At 47.1% G+C, this 16,719-nt stretch overlaps 1 protein-coding gene across 20 annotated transcripts in view; it reads right to left on the reverse strand.

The window, feature by feature from the left end:
* Window positions 1–16,719, reverse strand: part of CACNA1A (calcium voltage-gated channel subunit alpha1 A) — a 284,022-nt gene that overhangs the window by 202,964 nt on the left and 64,339 nt on the right. For 16 of the 20 annotated variants that reach the window (XM_032835843.1, XM_032835845.1, XM_032835844.1 and 13 more), the window contains one exon: window positions 8,570–8,863. In XM_032835843.1, the coding sequence (XP_032691734.1) occupies window positions 8,570–8,863 (294 nt within the window). Of the gene's footprint in view, window positions 1–7,647; window positions 7,723–8,569; window positions 8,864–9,295; window positions 10,044–16,719 lie in introns of those variants that run through there. The other 4 variants (XM_032835859.1, XM_032835857.1, XM_032835861.1 and 1 more) reach the window with 4 other exon arrangements.

The raw sequence follows: 16,719 nt of genomic DNA on the forward strand, positions 1-16,719 counted from the left end.
TAGGTTACTGATCATGTTTAGGTCAGGGTTTCTCAAAGCCCACTCCCAGACCAGCAGTAGCAGCACCGCCTGGGAACTTGCTAGAAATGCGGGTTCTCAGGCTCCACCCCAAACCTCCTAAATCAGAAACGCTGGGGGTGAGGTCTGGCCCCCTGTGTCTAAATAGCCCTCCAGGTGATGCTGATGCATGCTCAGGGATGAGCACCTCCGACTCTTACACCAGATGATGCTGACCCTAGAGGGCTGGGGACCACACCTGGAGGACCACCATCCCAGTCTGTGACGTATGTAGCTGGTCCACCAGCGTGTCCATAACCTAGCACAATAAATAAGGAAAAACAAGTGGAAGGACAGATAATATTGAGAGCGTATGGTGAAGCTGTAACAGGATTAAAGCAACAGGCTCTTAATGGAAAGCATGAGAAAACACCCCACGGATATTTATTCAGCCCCTGTAGGTGCTGGGCTCATGGCCAGCGTGGTGGCCCCATGAATGCAGCCCTCGCTGTTGTGGGGTCCGAAGGCCATCCTTTTCACAGCATAATCATATAAACCACATGGTTTCTGGGTACAGTATCTTTTACAGTATCTCCCAGAATTCCCTGTGTGTAGGGTCGCTCTGCCCATTTTACAGATGAGGAGACTGAGGTGCCACTAATAGGGGCTGGAGCAGAATTGCGCAGTGCGGGTCACCTATCCTGAAGCTCTGTATGCTTTGTCTCCACCCTAAGTCACCTCCCCTGTCCTGCCTCTTCTCTACCTCCATTCCTTAGTGCTATTGCTCAGACAGAAACATTCCTACACGGACTCCACGACTTGCCAAACATTCACAGGAGCAAAGGAAAGCCGGCATAGCCTCCCATGCCCATTATCTTTAATAAGGAAAATAATAAAGGTCAATAAGATAAAAGAGCATGGCATGTTCTAGAAGGTCAGAAGCCATGTTACCCTCCCTCCCCCCCCTCCACAGGCAAGTTCTAGGTCTGCCTCTGTGTTCCTCTGAGACGCATCTGTCAACTTACTCTTGAAATCAGACTTAGCCCTCATGCAAAAGTACTTGCATAAAAATACTTTAGAAATTGATTTAAAATTATTTATATATATATATATTTTTTTTTTTTACACACAGACCTAAAAGGAGAACAGTACTTAACAGCATGAACATTATTTACTGGCAGGTGGGCGACAAAGCTGAGTTTCCCTCACAGCTCCGGAGACAGGGCCCAGCCTCTGCAATAGTGTCATTCTGGGGAGGGACCACTAATTCTGAATTCCAAGTCCGACCTGAGCCCTGAGCACCTCCATGAAAGACCAGAGGATGTTCCCAGTCTGAACAGAAGATAAAAGTCATCTCTGACCCAAGAGAGACGACAAAACTTGATCTGGACTTAACTTAGAAATTTCACTACAGAGCTGGGATCTCTCTCGCATTAGCTGCCTTAAACAGGCAGCTTCCGAAAGCACAGTTCATTCCAATAAAAAGCCCCAGCTTTTCAGAGGGGAAAAGCCACCTATCTTCTTCTTTCCCACATACTAGCACCATCTCTTATTCCCCTCCTCTCTCCCTTCTTGGGTGTTAAGGACTCACCAGTAGGGTGACTGGTGTCCTGCTTTGCCCAGAACTACTGGGTTTCCTGAGATGTCAAAACCAGGACAGTCCTAGGCAAACTGGGACATCTGGTCATCCTATCCAGACAAGGACTAATGCCCAGTGGTTCTGGAAACCCAAGTTGCAGAGCCCACCCCCTGGTTCCCTCTCCTGCAATGTTCTTTGCCTTCTCTATTCTCGAGGAGATAAGGGACAAAGTGAGAAATAAGAAAGACAGAAATTGGTGGGGAGGAAGTACATTCTAACCCCAAATGAGCAGGGTTCTGCTGTTAAACCCCCCACTGGTTGCCTGGGGTGACCTCAGCAACTGTCCTAAGGCATTTGGTCTCCATCCTGGGCTGGACTCTTGGCCAGCTCAGAAGAAGGAGATGGGGTGTGAGAGAGAACAAGGAAGCTAATTACATACTTTAAAACTCCCTCACCTTGTCACCCACAAAGGGAGGGATCAAGGGACAAGACGACAATTAATTTTATCTTAGACCGAAGGGAATAGAAAAATGGGTCAAGTGGGCACGAATCTTCTCCCTTTAAAGCTTCCAGAAAGAACAGCAAATACAGAACATCTGAGGGTTGCTTTAACGAGTGCCACACTCAGATTAAGAAATCCAACCTGGCCAGTCATGGGGGGCCCTTTGCTCCCACTTGTACCCAGAGAACCTGATTTCCAGCCAAAGTTTCCAGAAATGACTATTAGGGGGAAAAGTGCTCTCTAACATTATAGCTTATGTATTTTGGAGCTTCTTCATGCCCGACACGACCTGAGTGAGCATTTAGCACGTGTGAACCCACTTAACATCCTCAGTTCTCCGAGGGAAGACAGTAACCTCATCGCGCACACTGAGGCTTTGATGCCCAAAGCAGCCTAGCTGGGGAGCTTCTCGAACTTGGGCCTGGCCATCCCACAGCACAGGATGCTTTCCCTCTCCTCTGTCATATTTTGGGGCACCACACCGATCCTTCCCAAAGAGCCAAGTTAGCATTCCCCAAAATGTATTAACTGTGGGGCTTTTGGACTTTGACGATATCTGGATCGAACCCACTTTCACGGTGCTGCCTTCCATTGCTGATGGAGGGCTTATGTGCCTTGCTACTGGGGACCGGATAGAAGAGGTGGTACATAATCCCCAAGCACCCACGAGACATCCCCCCACGTCCCTGAAGAAAGACTTCACTCTCAAGAGCCACTGTCCCCCAACTTCTCGAACAGTGTAACTTCAGAGACCTTCTTTGGTTTGATAACCTCATGGACACATGCCCTTTCTGACCCCCTACCCCACTGGTCCCCTATACCTAAAACCCACTGAAAACCTCAAATGTTGGCCTAAGGGCAGAGCAGATCTATAGGGTGTGCAAATGGGTGGTAAGAGGCTTTTTCACTCACCGTAAGAACATTTACGGAGTACTTACTTCGTGCCAGGTGTGGTGGGGCTGCAGGAACAAGGGTGACAGGCATGGACAGGTATGGAGCCTCACAGCCTCAGAGCTTGACTTTTTACCGTGAATGGTGGAACTAGCGCACTCCAAGTAAGAGAGTCCCTTTCCCCACACTGGAGACCCCCTTCCTCCCTCTTCCCCATTTCTCTAATCGGTACATAATACTACCATATCCAGCACTGTCTATACACTCCCACAATCCTTTACCTAAACCCTAGAAGCCAGACGTGCTTTGGAGTTTAGAATTTGGTGCTTTTAAAGGGATAATGAGGACATGAACATAAAATGGGCACAGCCACTTGGAAAAAATAGTTTGGCAGTCTCTTATAAAGTTAAAGGTATACTTAACCACACACCCCAGCAATCTGACTCTTGGGTATTGACTTACCCAAGAGAAATGGAACGTACATTCCCAATGTTCCCACTAAAACCCATCTGCCAATGTTTATAGCGACCCTAGTCACAATTGCCTAAGCTGGACACATCCCAAATGTCTCTCAAGTGGGAAATGGATGAACAGACTGTGGTCCAGTCATCCCTTGGAATACGACTCAGCACTAAAAAGAAACGAACTACTCCTATGCACAACAAAAGGAATAGATATCAAATGGCTTCATGAAAGAAGCAAGGCTTCAAAGGCTACATACACAGGAATTCTATTTCTATGACCTCCTGGAATAGGCAGAAACATAAAGATGGAGAACAGATCCGTGCTTGCAGGGGTCTTGGGTAATGCGGACTCAGAAAGCATTACGGGATATCCTGGGACTATGAAACTGTTTGAGATTTTACTTTTAAGTCATCTCTCCATCCAACATGGGGCTCGAATCCACAACCCCAAGATCAAGAGTCACACACTCCACCGACAGCTGGCTAGGCTCCCTGAAACCATTCGCTATCTTTGTTTTGGTGGTGGTTACGTGACTGCATGCATCTGTCAAAAACTCACAGTGCTATATACAAAAAAGGGTGAAGTTTGCTAAATAATTTATACCTCAATAAACCTGATCTTGGGGGAAAAAAGAGAAGAAGGAGGAGGAGGAGGAGGAGGAGGAAGAGGAAGAGGAGAAGGAGAAGGAGGAGAAGGAGGAGAAGGAGAAGAAGAAGAAGAAGAAGAAGAAGAAGAGGACGACGAAGACGACGACGAAGACGAAGGAGAAGAAGAACAGAACGGCCCTAGGATGTACCTATGATATGACCTGGCTACTCTCAGTGGAATCCACAGATCACGGCAGGGGCAATCCCTAGAATCCTGCTGGAAAAGCAAAACTCTGGGCCCCACCCCAAACCTGCTGGGCCAGAATCACTATTTGAATGAGCCAATCCTCACACACATGAAAGTTTGGGAGACACTACAAGGCATACATAACAGAGCATATCAAACGTTTCTGCATCAAAACACCCCAAATGCACATCATGGGGGATCAGTCAAGACAGTATGTAAAGACTATAAACTCAGGTCAGTTCCAGGTAGGATTTTACCCCTGCGTGATCTGATGTTTGGTTTCCAGAGCTTTTGGGGTTTGGGGATTACAGAGGAGGGATCGCACCTTTGTGGGGAAGAAAAAAATCCCAATGGAAAAGCCATGCTAATTCTTATTTCCCAGAATTCTGCTCTTCTGGAATTACCAGGCATGCTGGTCTAGTAGAAGTTTCATAGGGGTCACACTGTCTTGCCTTCTATAGTAGTATCTTCTAGCACATTCTACTTTTCAGGACGAGCAGAGGGCTGATAACATGCTCCAACTTCTCCCAGGGCTCCCTCTGGTTCCCATACAGAACATTCCTCTTTTAAAAAACTAGGGAACACCAATCAGCCAATGTCCATAGGTTACCTGATGTGATGGGACTCGGCTCCTTATGGAGATTGCCAGAAACACGGATGAAAAGCTGGAATCCTGCGGCCAAATCAGGAGACCGAGTGGGACAGCACACAGACCTGGGCCGCAGCTCCTGCAACAGCCCCAGTTCTTATATCGTGCTCAGTGGGAGATCTGCTGGCATCAGCAGGACTGGGGGAAGATGACATTCACATTGGCGTTTAGTAGCACATCAGAAGGAATGAGTGGCATTAAGTGGGGGCTCTGGTAAGGTTGACAGATGCACCTTATTAAGCTGACAGATTTGAGCTTCTTAGAAGCCAGCACCAGACCCCATCATGGCCGCACTGAAATGAGACTCCCGATCACCAAAAACATGGAACCAAGGTGTGTGGTCAAGACTGCCTGCTACCCAGCATACTCCGAAAGAAAAAGGCAGCAGTGTGAATCTGAACATCAAAGATTTCCATTTGGGTGTTCTTGCTTCAGAAGAGAAAACTAAAATGAAGGAGAACCCTTATTCTCACTGCTGGCTTCAAGCTTGAAGGTGCTGAGAGAGTAGGGTACAGAAGGGTAAGGCATTGCTGTGGCAAAGTGCCCGAGGGCATGGAGACTGGAAGGCGGCCCCCTCCACCAGCATGCCATGCTGGAATTTGCGCATGCAAGTAACACTCTTGGGCCCTATGGAGTGTACAGCCAAGTTCATGGAATGTTCGCTTGCTCCTCACGAGACAGTAAAGAAGATCCTTTCCATAGCCCTCTGCACCCTTAGTGGATGTCATTTCCAAATACACACCCAGCTACACATGCATCAAAGAATGGCAGGGCAGTTTCATTCCCAGGTGCAGACCCAAGAGAAATGTTCAACCCAAGACGTGTACAAAAATGTTCCTAATGACACAATCTGGAGACTGACCAACTCACAAGGAGAGGGAACAAGTACACTGTGGTAGAGTCACACAGTAAAATGCCCAGAGCCACGAGAAGGAGCCACTTCCAACCACTTGCGGGAATCTCGATGATTCTCACAGGCATCCTATTGAGCAAAAGAAACCAAACACAAAGGAACACAGCCTGTGCCTCCACTGACCGGAAGTCCAAATGGAGGAAAATGAACCTGTGGGCTTAGAAGTCAGAGTAGTGGTTAACCCTGTGGCGTGAGTGGGGGGTGGGGGTGGAGGGGGCCTGAGGGGGGCATCTGGGGAGCTGGTCCCAGCCTCTTTCTTGTCCTGGCAGTGGTTGCAGTGGTTGTGGTCACTTTGCGAACACATATTAAACTGGACTTGACTTGAGTACTTTTGCATACATATATTAGCCTTTATTCTAAAAGTTCAGAATAAGTACTGAAAGACATTATTTTAAATGGCAGAAGCATTTGGATACAGAAGCCAGCGTCTGCCCTGGTACCCTGGCTCGTCGGCGTTTCTCCAGTCCATCTCTTTGTGCTGGCCCTGAGTCCCTTATCCAGCGCCCCTGCCCCCAGCTCCCTGTCCTCTCTCCTCTCATCCCCCCAGCCCCCAGAAAGCTTAGACCTGGATTACCCTGCTTGGTGACAGATTGGGGGGATGGAGAGCTTTCCCTTCCAGAGTGGGGCTGTATAATGTGTTTGCTGCCTCGGGCCAAAAAGAGAATAAAAACTGTCTGCAGAGAACAAAATGCACAAACTCACAAAGCAAGAAAGCCAAAGAAAACCTAAAGTACCAGCAGAATGCTCCCAATTCACCTGCATCCCTCCCCAGAGATTCTTCCTTCTGAGAGGTCCCTGGCAATCCCCTCCCTCCCCAACAGCTCTCTGATCTGCAGGATTCAGTCTGGACGGGGTGAGCTGAGGACACAACATTAGGACTCCCACCTCCTTCCTTTCCTCTTAGAAGACTCCAAATCCAGGCTCCAGAAGGCGATCTAAAGCCATTTTCAACATGGAAACCTGTCAGCCCAGTGATTCCCTCCTGGACACCCCCTGGAGTTATTTGAGCACACACACATTGACATCTTGCCACCCTCCAAGCCCCCAGCACTCCTGAGGCAGAGGGTGGGGAGGCAGGCAGAGTGATCACAAGACCCCTAAGCATTTCAGTGGGTCTTCACAAGGTTGGAACTTGGGAGGCAAAGTCTGGGCTCCCGGTTTGTGCACCAATCCAGATGACATCGTGCTTATTTGCCCCTCCAGAAAGACCCCAGCTGAACCTCCTAATTTTGACCACCCTCAAAGTAGACTGTTCACACCAAAACCTCAGAGCCCTCTTACAATTTCAGCACCCAGAAGCCAAAAGCTTGCTCAATTTTGAGTTCCCCTAAAAATGAATCCACCAGCCACAGAGCTCCTCAAATAAGCAACCCCAGGACCACCTGGGGCCCAGCCCTGTTGAGTATATAACAGTTGAAACCAAACACAACAGAATGGGGGGCTCATTGCTGAGCCCCAGGGGCCCATCCAGCCCTGTTCATTTGTACACGGAGGGCAGCCAGTTGGAACCAAGCCAAGGAGCAGCACATTTGGGCATGGCACAGTGGCCAGTCAGCCTGGGGAGCAGGGTGCGTCCCCCCACTTGGAATCTGGGTCATGCTTAGATAACTGCTAGAAAGCCCGACTAATTACCCATCCTTGCCTGCCTACATCTCAACAGATGTTAAGCCCTCCTCAAGGTTTATTTCAAGCAGGCACAGATTTAAAGAAACACAAGGGGATCTGCATTTTGATAGCATCTCAATAGAGGAAAATGTGGTCTTCACCTTCTTCCTCTGGATCTTTGATTTAAAGAAAAAAAAAAAAAAGGCATTTACCTGCCCAGAGGTGTCCACATGGAGGCTGATTCTCCTGGTGTCCCCTCCCGGTTCCCTAGGGTAGGAGAAGGCAAATCCAACCCAAGGCCTGACACCGTACCCTAGGAAGGACCTGCCACCTCATTTCCTCTTGCCTTGTCTTTCTTACTGAAATAGTCCATCTAGGTCTTCTAGGTCAGGGCCCCAGATAGGGCAAATGGGATGTTTTCTGCACCCCAAACGATGATGAGGTCCCTGGGCAGTGGCTGAAGGAAATGGGACCAGCAGACATAGGGGAGAAGAAGTGCCCTCCAACCCACCACTGCCTTTTTCAGATGGGGGCCAAAGGCCCAGACCGGGATATGAGCTCAGGCAAGTGCTGGCCCCTCCGTGTGAAGGCCACATGTTCTTCCACCAGCTCTTGGCCCTGGGAACCCCTAAGCGCCCTGCCCTAGGAGAGCGGTGCCCTCTTCGGGGGAAGGCAGGGGTGGAGAAGCCAGTGAGCTGGGTTCGGGCTCCGGCTCTGGAAGCTCCCGTGGATTCCAGCGAGGGCCACCTAAGGAAACCCAACCCGTGGTTCTCCTGCCCTGGCCAGAGAGCCCAGGCCCCGGCCGGGTCCATGCTCATTTGGGAAAACTCTGACCCATCCAGAACTGGCTCTGAAGCTCCCACCCAGGCCCCTATTACGACCCCAGGGCCCAGCCCTCGTTCTGGAATCCACTTCCCCGGTTCCCCCACCCCAAGCCTCCACGGTAGCTCAACCCAGCTCGGGGTGGAGAGATTCTCCACACTCCTCCCCGGTGCCCCCTCTCCCAGCCCCTGGAAGACCCCCCCACCTCCCATCAACCCCCGGGTCTCTCTCCCAGCCTGGAAGAGGGGAAGCGGAGGGAGGAGGGGGAGGCGCAGCTGCCGGGGTTCGCTGCCGGGTTCGGGCAAAGGATATGGCCATTCGGTGATCTTTTTGGCGTATTTTCTCACCACGTTGTCCTCGCTGAAGAGGAATAGAGACCGGTTGACCGTGAGGCAGTTCTGTCGGACGGGGATGGGGTTGTAGAGGGCCATGGTCCGCGCTCTCTGCGCCATTGACTGCTTGTACATCCTTTGCGCCCCGGGCTGCCCGCCCTGCCGGCTGCCCCCGGCTCCTCGCCCGCCTCCGGCGCCCACGACCACCCCGGCGGCTGCCCCGGAGCCTCCTCCCCCGTAGCGGGCCGGCATCTCGTCTCCGAAGCGGGCCATTCTGCAAAGAGCAAAGGGCTCCGGGTTACGCTGCGGCGAACGATGCGGAAGACGCCGCCGCCGCCGCTGCCGCTGCCGATGCTGCCGGGGCTGTGAAGACGGCGGCTGGAGCTGCGACTGCGGAGACGCTCCACGGCCCAGCCCATCGGGCGGCGGCGGCTCGGCGCCTCGGGTCGGGGGCTCACAAGGCGGCTGCCCGGCCCCAGCCGGGGATAGCGGCTCGGGACATCTTCCTGGCTGACCCCGGAGAAGGAGGGGCGGAGGAGGGTGCGGGGGCGGGGCGCGGGGGCCGGGGAGGGGGAGGGGAGAGGGAAGCGAGGCAAAAAATAACCGAGGAAGGAATCCAGGCAATCCCCAGTCCACCCACTCCGGAGGGAAAAAAAAAAAAAAAAAAAAAGACAGTTAAAAAAAAAAAAAAAAAAACAACGCACACCCCCTTTAAGACGCGAACGGTTTGCAAAGGACGCCCCCCCGGGACGCAGTGGAAGCTTCAAATTCCTCCGAGGTCCGGGTCAGGCTGGCATCTTGCAAAAGGAGTGCGCTCGGCCCATTAGAAAAAAATTTTATTAAAAAAATAAAAATAAAAACCAGGTCCTTGCGTGGGGCGGGGAGGGCAGCCCCCAAAATTTAAAAAAAAAAAAATCCCTCTTTCTGTTTGCTTGAGTTCCTAGACCTTAAAAAGGCTGAAAGATCTGTAGCCAAAAAAATAAAATTAAATGAAAAGAAAAAAATATTAACGGGAAGGGAAAGAAGGGGAGGGGGAGGGAAACGCTCCGGAGGGCTCTTAAGGAGTCTTGAAGCCGCAAGGTCCGGGTGATTTTTTTTTTTTTTTTTCTTCCTGAATCACCAGCGGCTGCCTCTTCTGTTCACGAAGGAGTGTGAGTGTGCGTGTGCGCGCAGCCTTTCGCTCAACCGTGCCTCATCTTGGGGTTAAATTGCAGCAATGAAATCCTGAAAATTCCCAACAGGGGAAAAAGAGAGAGAGGGAGAGAGAGAGGTATGCGCCGTTCGCTTAGCCACTCAGTAGCTGCTCCCGGATGCTGCAATGCCTGGCGTTCCCCCCCACCCCCCAATGCCTCCTCCTCCTCCTCTAGGTTTTGCTAAAATAAGACGGGTGTGGAGGGGTGGGGGAAGAGGAAAGAAGAGGGAAAATGGGCTCAAAGGTCTAAACCACTGGCCAGCGAAGCTCCAAAGAGGAGCGATTGATGAGTTTAACGGGAGAAAGACCCACCCAGAATGTCGACACATGATGGCCCACGACCAATCGCGGAGGCGCGAGGGGACCCGGCTCAGCGGAGTTTGTGGGGGAGAAGTGGGGAGAGCCGGATGGTCGGGAGGCAGGGGGGAAGTTGGGACGACAGATTCCTCCTCCCCTGGGAGGAGACCTTGTTTTCCAATGGGTTTCATTTCGGTTGCAGACAACCGGACGCTCTCAGCATCTTGCAAGGAGGAGGTTAAGAGGAAGAAACTTAATGATAAAAAGAGAAGGAGATTCGTGTCCAGGGGTGCAATTAGTCCGTCTCTAAACAAATCTGGTCCGTTCAGCAAAACACACTTTTTGAGGAGAACGATTTGGGGGCACTGCTGTCAAAGTTTCAAGTCACAGAGGCCGGGCAAGCTGGAATAAAAGGCTCAGCTCCTCTTTGAGAAAACTCCAGAGGTGGCAAATCTTAACTGCTTGAGGCAGATAACTAAACCAGGTCCTAATATTGGGCATCGTGTTCACTTCCTTCCAGAACCACTGCAGTTTATTTCCCATTCCTTTTTTTGTATTGTGAAGTTGAATAAACACACAGAAAAATGCCTACAGCATAAGTACAGTTGAAGACTTGGTTGTGAAACCAATGCTCTTGAAACTAACACGCAGGTCCAGGGCTACCAGTGGGACATCGCCAGCTTCCCAGAAGCACACACACAGGTCTTCCCCCAGCCATAATCACTGTTCTGACTTTATACTATTAATAACCTTGCTTTTCTTTATACTTTTACCTTATTTGCATTCCCAATAGTACAGTTCTACTTGGCATCTTTTTGAATTCTTACATAAATGGGATCATACATACAGTATATATCCTGTGATGTCTGGCTTCTTTGGTCCAACATCATGTCTTTAAGACTCATCTGTTGTTGGGGCGCCTGGGTGGCTCAGTGGGTTAAAGCCTCTGCCTTCGTCTCAGGTCATGATCCCAGGGTCCTGGGATCGAGCCCCGCATTGGGCTCCCTCCTCGGCGGGGAGCCTGCTTCCTCCTCTCTCTCTGCCTGCCTCTCTGCCTACTTGTGATCTCTGTCTGTCAAATAAATAAATAAAATCTTAAAAAAAAAAAAAGACTCATCTGTTGTCATGTGTAGGTGTGATTGATTCACTTTCACTGCTACATAGTATTCCATTGAAGGAATATGTCACAATTTGTTTACCATTATCCCATTGATGGACATTTGGACTATTCCCAGTTGGGGCTTTAGACATTCCTGCCTCAAATACTCTGTGCCTGTGAGCATGCATTTCTGTAGGAAATAGCCCTAGGAATGGAATTTCTGGGTCCCAGAGTATGCCTACCTTCAGGTTTATAAAATGTCACCAAACTGTCTTCCAACGTGGATGTACCAAGAAACCACTGAATTTTTAGGAATCCATGTAGAGGCTTAGAGGGCAGGAGTGAGGGTAGGAGTTAAGAAACAGGATGAAGAAGGCAAATACATATATTTTTAAGCCTTAGCTAGTTGAATTTGAGTTGATTACCCCCATGAGTATTTGAGTTCTTTGGAACATTCTAGAAAAGATACATCTTTATATAAATTCCCCATTCTGTGCTATGAGTCATCCTTTACAGGTTGCTTACAGCATTTTCAAGATTTTCTAACTTGTCAAAGTATGGACAAAATGATAAAACCAAGACTAACTAGAGTTGCAAGGAGATGGAGCATATAGGATTCTTGACAAATAGTAACGATTTTTGTATTTCCTGTTACTTCGTATCTCAAGGGCAAATGATAGCCAATGGAAAACAAGAAGTAATCCCAGGTGCGTGGATGCCAAAGGCCAGTCATGTAAGAAGATGATGTCGTGCAAAGCAAACTTACAATAACTTGTTTTTATGGACTTTCCTGAGAAGACAGTGGAGTTTCATAGCATAAGTGTTACCTACACAGATTTCCAAAGACCCCAGAGTCTTTCAGGAAAGAGTGACATCTACTTGATAAGGTATGTATGAATGTTCATACATGCAGGTGAGAACAGAGGATCCCCAGCTATGTACAAATGCATGGGCCAATCTCACAACCATTATGCTAAGCCAAAAAAGCCAGACACATAGTAGAACATAGTATATAATTCCTATTATATGTTGTTCATACAAGGGCAAATGAAAAGATATATAGGCACCTCTATGTTCATTGCAATGTTATTTACAATAGCCAAGATATGGAAGCAAACAAGTGTCCATCAATAGATGAATGGATAAAGAGGAGGTGGTATATATATACACGCACAGTGTACACACACACAGACACACACTGGAATTATACTTCTATGAGTTATGCAGTTTTCTGTGTGTGCTATCCTTCAAAAGAAAATGCTTGTCATGCTTCTGAATGTAGGTCCCAAGTGGCATCACTTGTCATGGTGACCTGTAATTCTCATTGTGCACTTTGACTGTGAAGTCCCTACAACAAACACTGGTTTTTATTTATTTATTTATTTTTAAACTGGAAGACAACAAACGGTCCTCTGGAATGCTCTAATCCATGCCTTGATAGCAGACAAGCTGACTGCATATCAGAACCACTGGCAAAGTATTGTAAAATTCAGACTCCTGAGCCCTCCCCTCTTCCCAAATTCCCATTCAGCAAGTCCTTGGGGGTATAGCTAGGTTTGGTAATCACTACTCTGAAAGGCGAACTTACCATCCCTATCTTGGCATTCTCTAGATTTATCAAGGGGGCATTGTTGGCATTTTTGGTGGAAAAATTCTTGTTGTTTGGGTCTGTCCTGTGCATTGTGGGCTGTTTAGTATGCCTGGCACATGCCCACTAAGTGTCAATGGTACCCCCAATCTGTGCCAAACAAAGATATCCATACACATTTCCAAATGCTCCCCACCAAAGTGGCAAAAAGTCTACCCTTTCCTCTCACCAAATGGCGTTCCCAAAGTGTGTCTGATTATGAAGTTCGACATATCTGAGTATACCTCTTCTTCCTCAGAATCTTTCTAAGACCTCTGACCCCCTCAATTGCCCAATCAGCCTCTTCTGGAAAGAACTTAACTCAGGCCCCCTAAAGTGTGACAGGGCTCCAAGTACATCATCCTTATAGATTCACCTTACAAAGAACAAAAAAAATTATGTAGCCAAAGGAATGAATCCCTAATGTTAGAACCTTACTATCACCTAGGAAATGGGATGGATGGGCAAGAAATCTTCATAGCCCCTCAAATAACTTTAGTAGGTAGTATCTTGCACCCCATTAATCCAAATTACTAATGTTGACCAGTTAGAATGGTATAGAATCTCATTACCATCATAGGTAGAAGCAGTTTGACCAGCAGGCCTCCAGGAATGAGTCTCAGCCATTGGTTCTAATCTTTAACACATCTGCCAGCTGGAGGTTTAATTTATCAATCAGGAGCAGCATTACCATACTGGCTTTGAGAATGTTATTCAATTGAACAGGGCTAGCATCTCTGAAATAAGTGCTCCAAATAAAAAACTGCAAATCGCATTCATTTGGCTGTTAAAACAATTACCAGCTAATCCAGTCATGTTGAGTTGCAAAAATGGATCAGCCAAAAGACATTTGGTCTCTGCCTTCTGGTCTGGATACCAGTCTGGAATGAATACCAAGATCTTTGGGAGATAGAGAGTATAAATGACAAAAAACAAATCTTATAATCCAGACATTTGTAGGTCATGATGTAGCAGTAAGAGTGAATCCAGAGATGGAATGTGGCCGTCACTCCAGACATGACATTACAGAGCAGTACATGCCCTACAAATTTCTAAAAAGAAATGAGGCAGAGCCTCATTCTGGATGCAGACCCGATTCAAATCCTAGCTATAGTGCTTCCAAGCTGTGTGTTTTTGGAAAAGCTCTTAGCCTCTCTGAACTACAACTTCCTCATGTGTAAAAAGGAGACAAATCTCCTTACTCCACAGGTTGCTGGAAGGATTAATTAAGATCAAGCTTAGCACAATGACTGGCACAAAATTAACAATCAAGAAATGGTAAATAGATGTTTAAATCACCACCATCTGGAAAGATATTCCATGTTCATGGATAGGAAGACTCAATATAATCAAGATGGGAATCCTTACCAGCTTGATCTATAGATTCCCTGCAATCTCAATCAAAATTGCAGCAAGTCAAGCTCAGTGGGGAATCTGCTTAAGGATTCTCTCTCTCCCTCTCCCTCTGCCCCCCACAAATAAATATTTTTTTTTAATTGCAGCAAGTTATCTTGTATATATTGACAAAATCATTCTAAAGTTTATCCAGAGAGGCAAAAGACCCAGAATAGCCAACATGAACAATGTTGAGGGAGGAAAACAAAGTTAGAAGACAGACACTACTCAACTTCAAGACTTACTATAAAGCCACAGTAATCAAGACAGTATAATATTGGCAAAAGAATAGACAAAAAGATCAATGAAGCAGAAGAGAGAGCTCAGAAATAGGCCAACTGATCTTTGACAAAGGACCAAAGGAAATACAAAGCAAACCTGTCTTTTCAATGAATAGCACTGGAATTACTGGACATACACATCCGTGAAATGAAAGAAGTCTGAACAGATCTTATGCTTTTCATATATATTAAAATGGATCACAGATTAAATATAAAATGCAAAACTATAAAACTCCTAAAAGATGACATAGGAGAAAATCTAGATGACCTTGGAATGAATTAAAAAGCTGAACTTCATTAAAATTAAAACTCTCTGCTCTGCAAAAGACACTGTCAAGAGAACAGAAGACAATCCACACACAGGGAGAAATAATTTGCAAAGATATGTCTGATAACAGACTGTTAACTAAAATATACAAAGAATTCTTAAAACTCAACAATAAGAATGTGAACCTGATATTTAAATGAACCAAAGACCTTAACAGACACCTTGACAAAGATACACAGATGGCAAACAAGCATATGAAAAGATTCCCTGCATCACATGTCATCAGGGGAATACAAATTAAAACAAGGAAATACCCCCCCACCAAAAAAAAAAAAAAAGGATATACCCCTACACACCCGTTAGAGTGGCCCAAATCCAGAATATTAACACCAAATGCTGGTGAGAATGTGGAGCAACAGGACTCTCACTCACAGCTGGCTGGGAATGCAAATTGGTACAGCCACTCTGGAGGACAGTTTAGTGGTTTCTTACAAAATTCAACTTACTTTTACCATAGGATCCAGCAATGGTACACTCATTGGCATTTACCCAAAGGAGTTGAAGACTTCTACACAAAACCTTGCACACGGATGCCAATAAGCAGCTTTATTCATAATTGCCAACACTTGGAAGCCCAAGGTGTCCTTCAATAGGTAAATGGATAAACTGTTGGATATTCAGATGATGAAATACTATTTGGTGCTAAAAAGAAATGAGCTCTTGAGAAATTAGAAGGCATGGGGGAATCTTTAATGTGTATTATTAAGTTCAAGGAGCCAATATGAAAAAGCTGGACACTGCATGATTGCACCCATATGACATTCTGGAAGAGGCAAAATTACAGAGACAGTAAAAAGATCACTGGTCACCAGGGTTAGGTAATAGATAGATGGAGCACAGAGGATTTTTAGGGCAGTGAAACTACTCTGAGACTATAATAATGGATCACGTCATTACACGTTTCTCAAAATCCACAGAATGTACAATACCAAGAGTGAGCCCTAATGTAAACTATGGACTTTGGGTGATAATGGTGAGTCCGTGAAGGTTCATCGGTTGGAACGAGTGTACCTTCTGCTGAGGATGTCGATGATGCGGGAGGCTGTGTGTGTGCAGGGAGTGGGGTATTTGGGAAATCTCTGTACCTTCCACTCCCTTTGGCTGCGAATCTAAAACTGCTCCAAAAAATAAAGTCTATTTTTAAAAATCACCGTAAGTCGCCTTTCCATACGTGGGATCTGAGTCTGTGTATGTCATTGACCCAGACTGATTTCAATATCAGAGAATTTTTATTTTTTTAAACAAACTTTGTATTTTGGAAGAATTTTGGATCTACCAAAAGCTTGAAGAGATAGTACAAGAGAGTTACCCTGTGCTCTTCATCCAGCTTCCCCTCATGTTAACATCTTATATAACCCATAACTAAGAAACCAGCACTGGTACAATGTGAGAAAGAGAGAGAGAGAGAGAGCGAGTGCACTTGTATCTGAACACAGTGTGGGGGAGCACAGAGATGGAGAAGCAGACTCCCTGCTGAGCGGGGAGCTGGATGGCTGCAGGACTCAATCCCAGGACCCTGAGATCATGACCAGAGCCAAGGTCAGACACTTAACTGACTGAGCCACCCAGGCGCCCAGGTAGTTTATTAACTAAACCCTAACTTTATTCAAATTTCACTAGTTTTTCCACCAATAACCTTTTCCTGTTTGGAGATCCCAGCTGGGATGCCACATGCTATTGAGTCATCTGGTCTCCCTACTTCCCTTTCTTTGTGATCGTTTCTTTCCTTGTCTCTCACAATCTTGATAATTTGTGGGAGTACCTGGTCATGGATTTTGTAGAATGCTCCTCGGTTTCGGTTTATCTGCTATTTGCTCATGATTAGACTGGAGACTCAATGGGAGACAGTTGTCTGCTGTCTATATGGCTCTGGACTCAGGAGAGAATTTGCAACAGGGACACGTTTTGGGG

This window comes from Lontra canadensis, unplaced genomic scaffold (assembly GCF_010015895.1).
Source record: "Lontra canadensis isolate GAN:19392208 unplaced genomic scaffold, GSC_riverotter_1.0 scaffold88, whole genome shotgun sequence".
NCBI classification, from domain to species: domain Eukaryota; kingdom Metazoa; phylum Chordata; class Mammalia; order Carnivora; family Mustelidae; genus Lontra; species Lontra canadensis.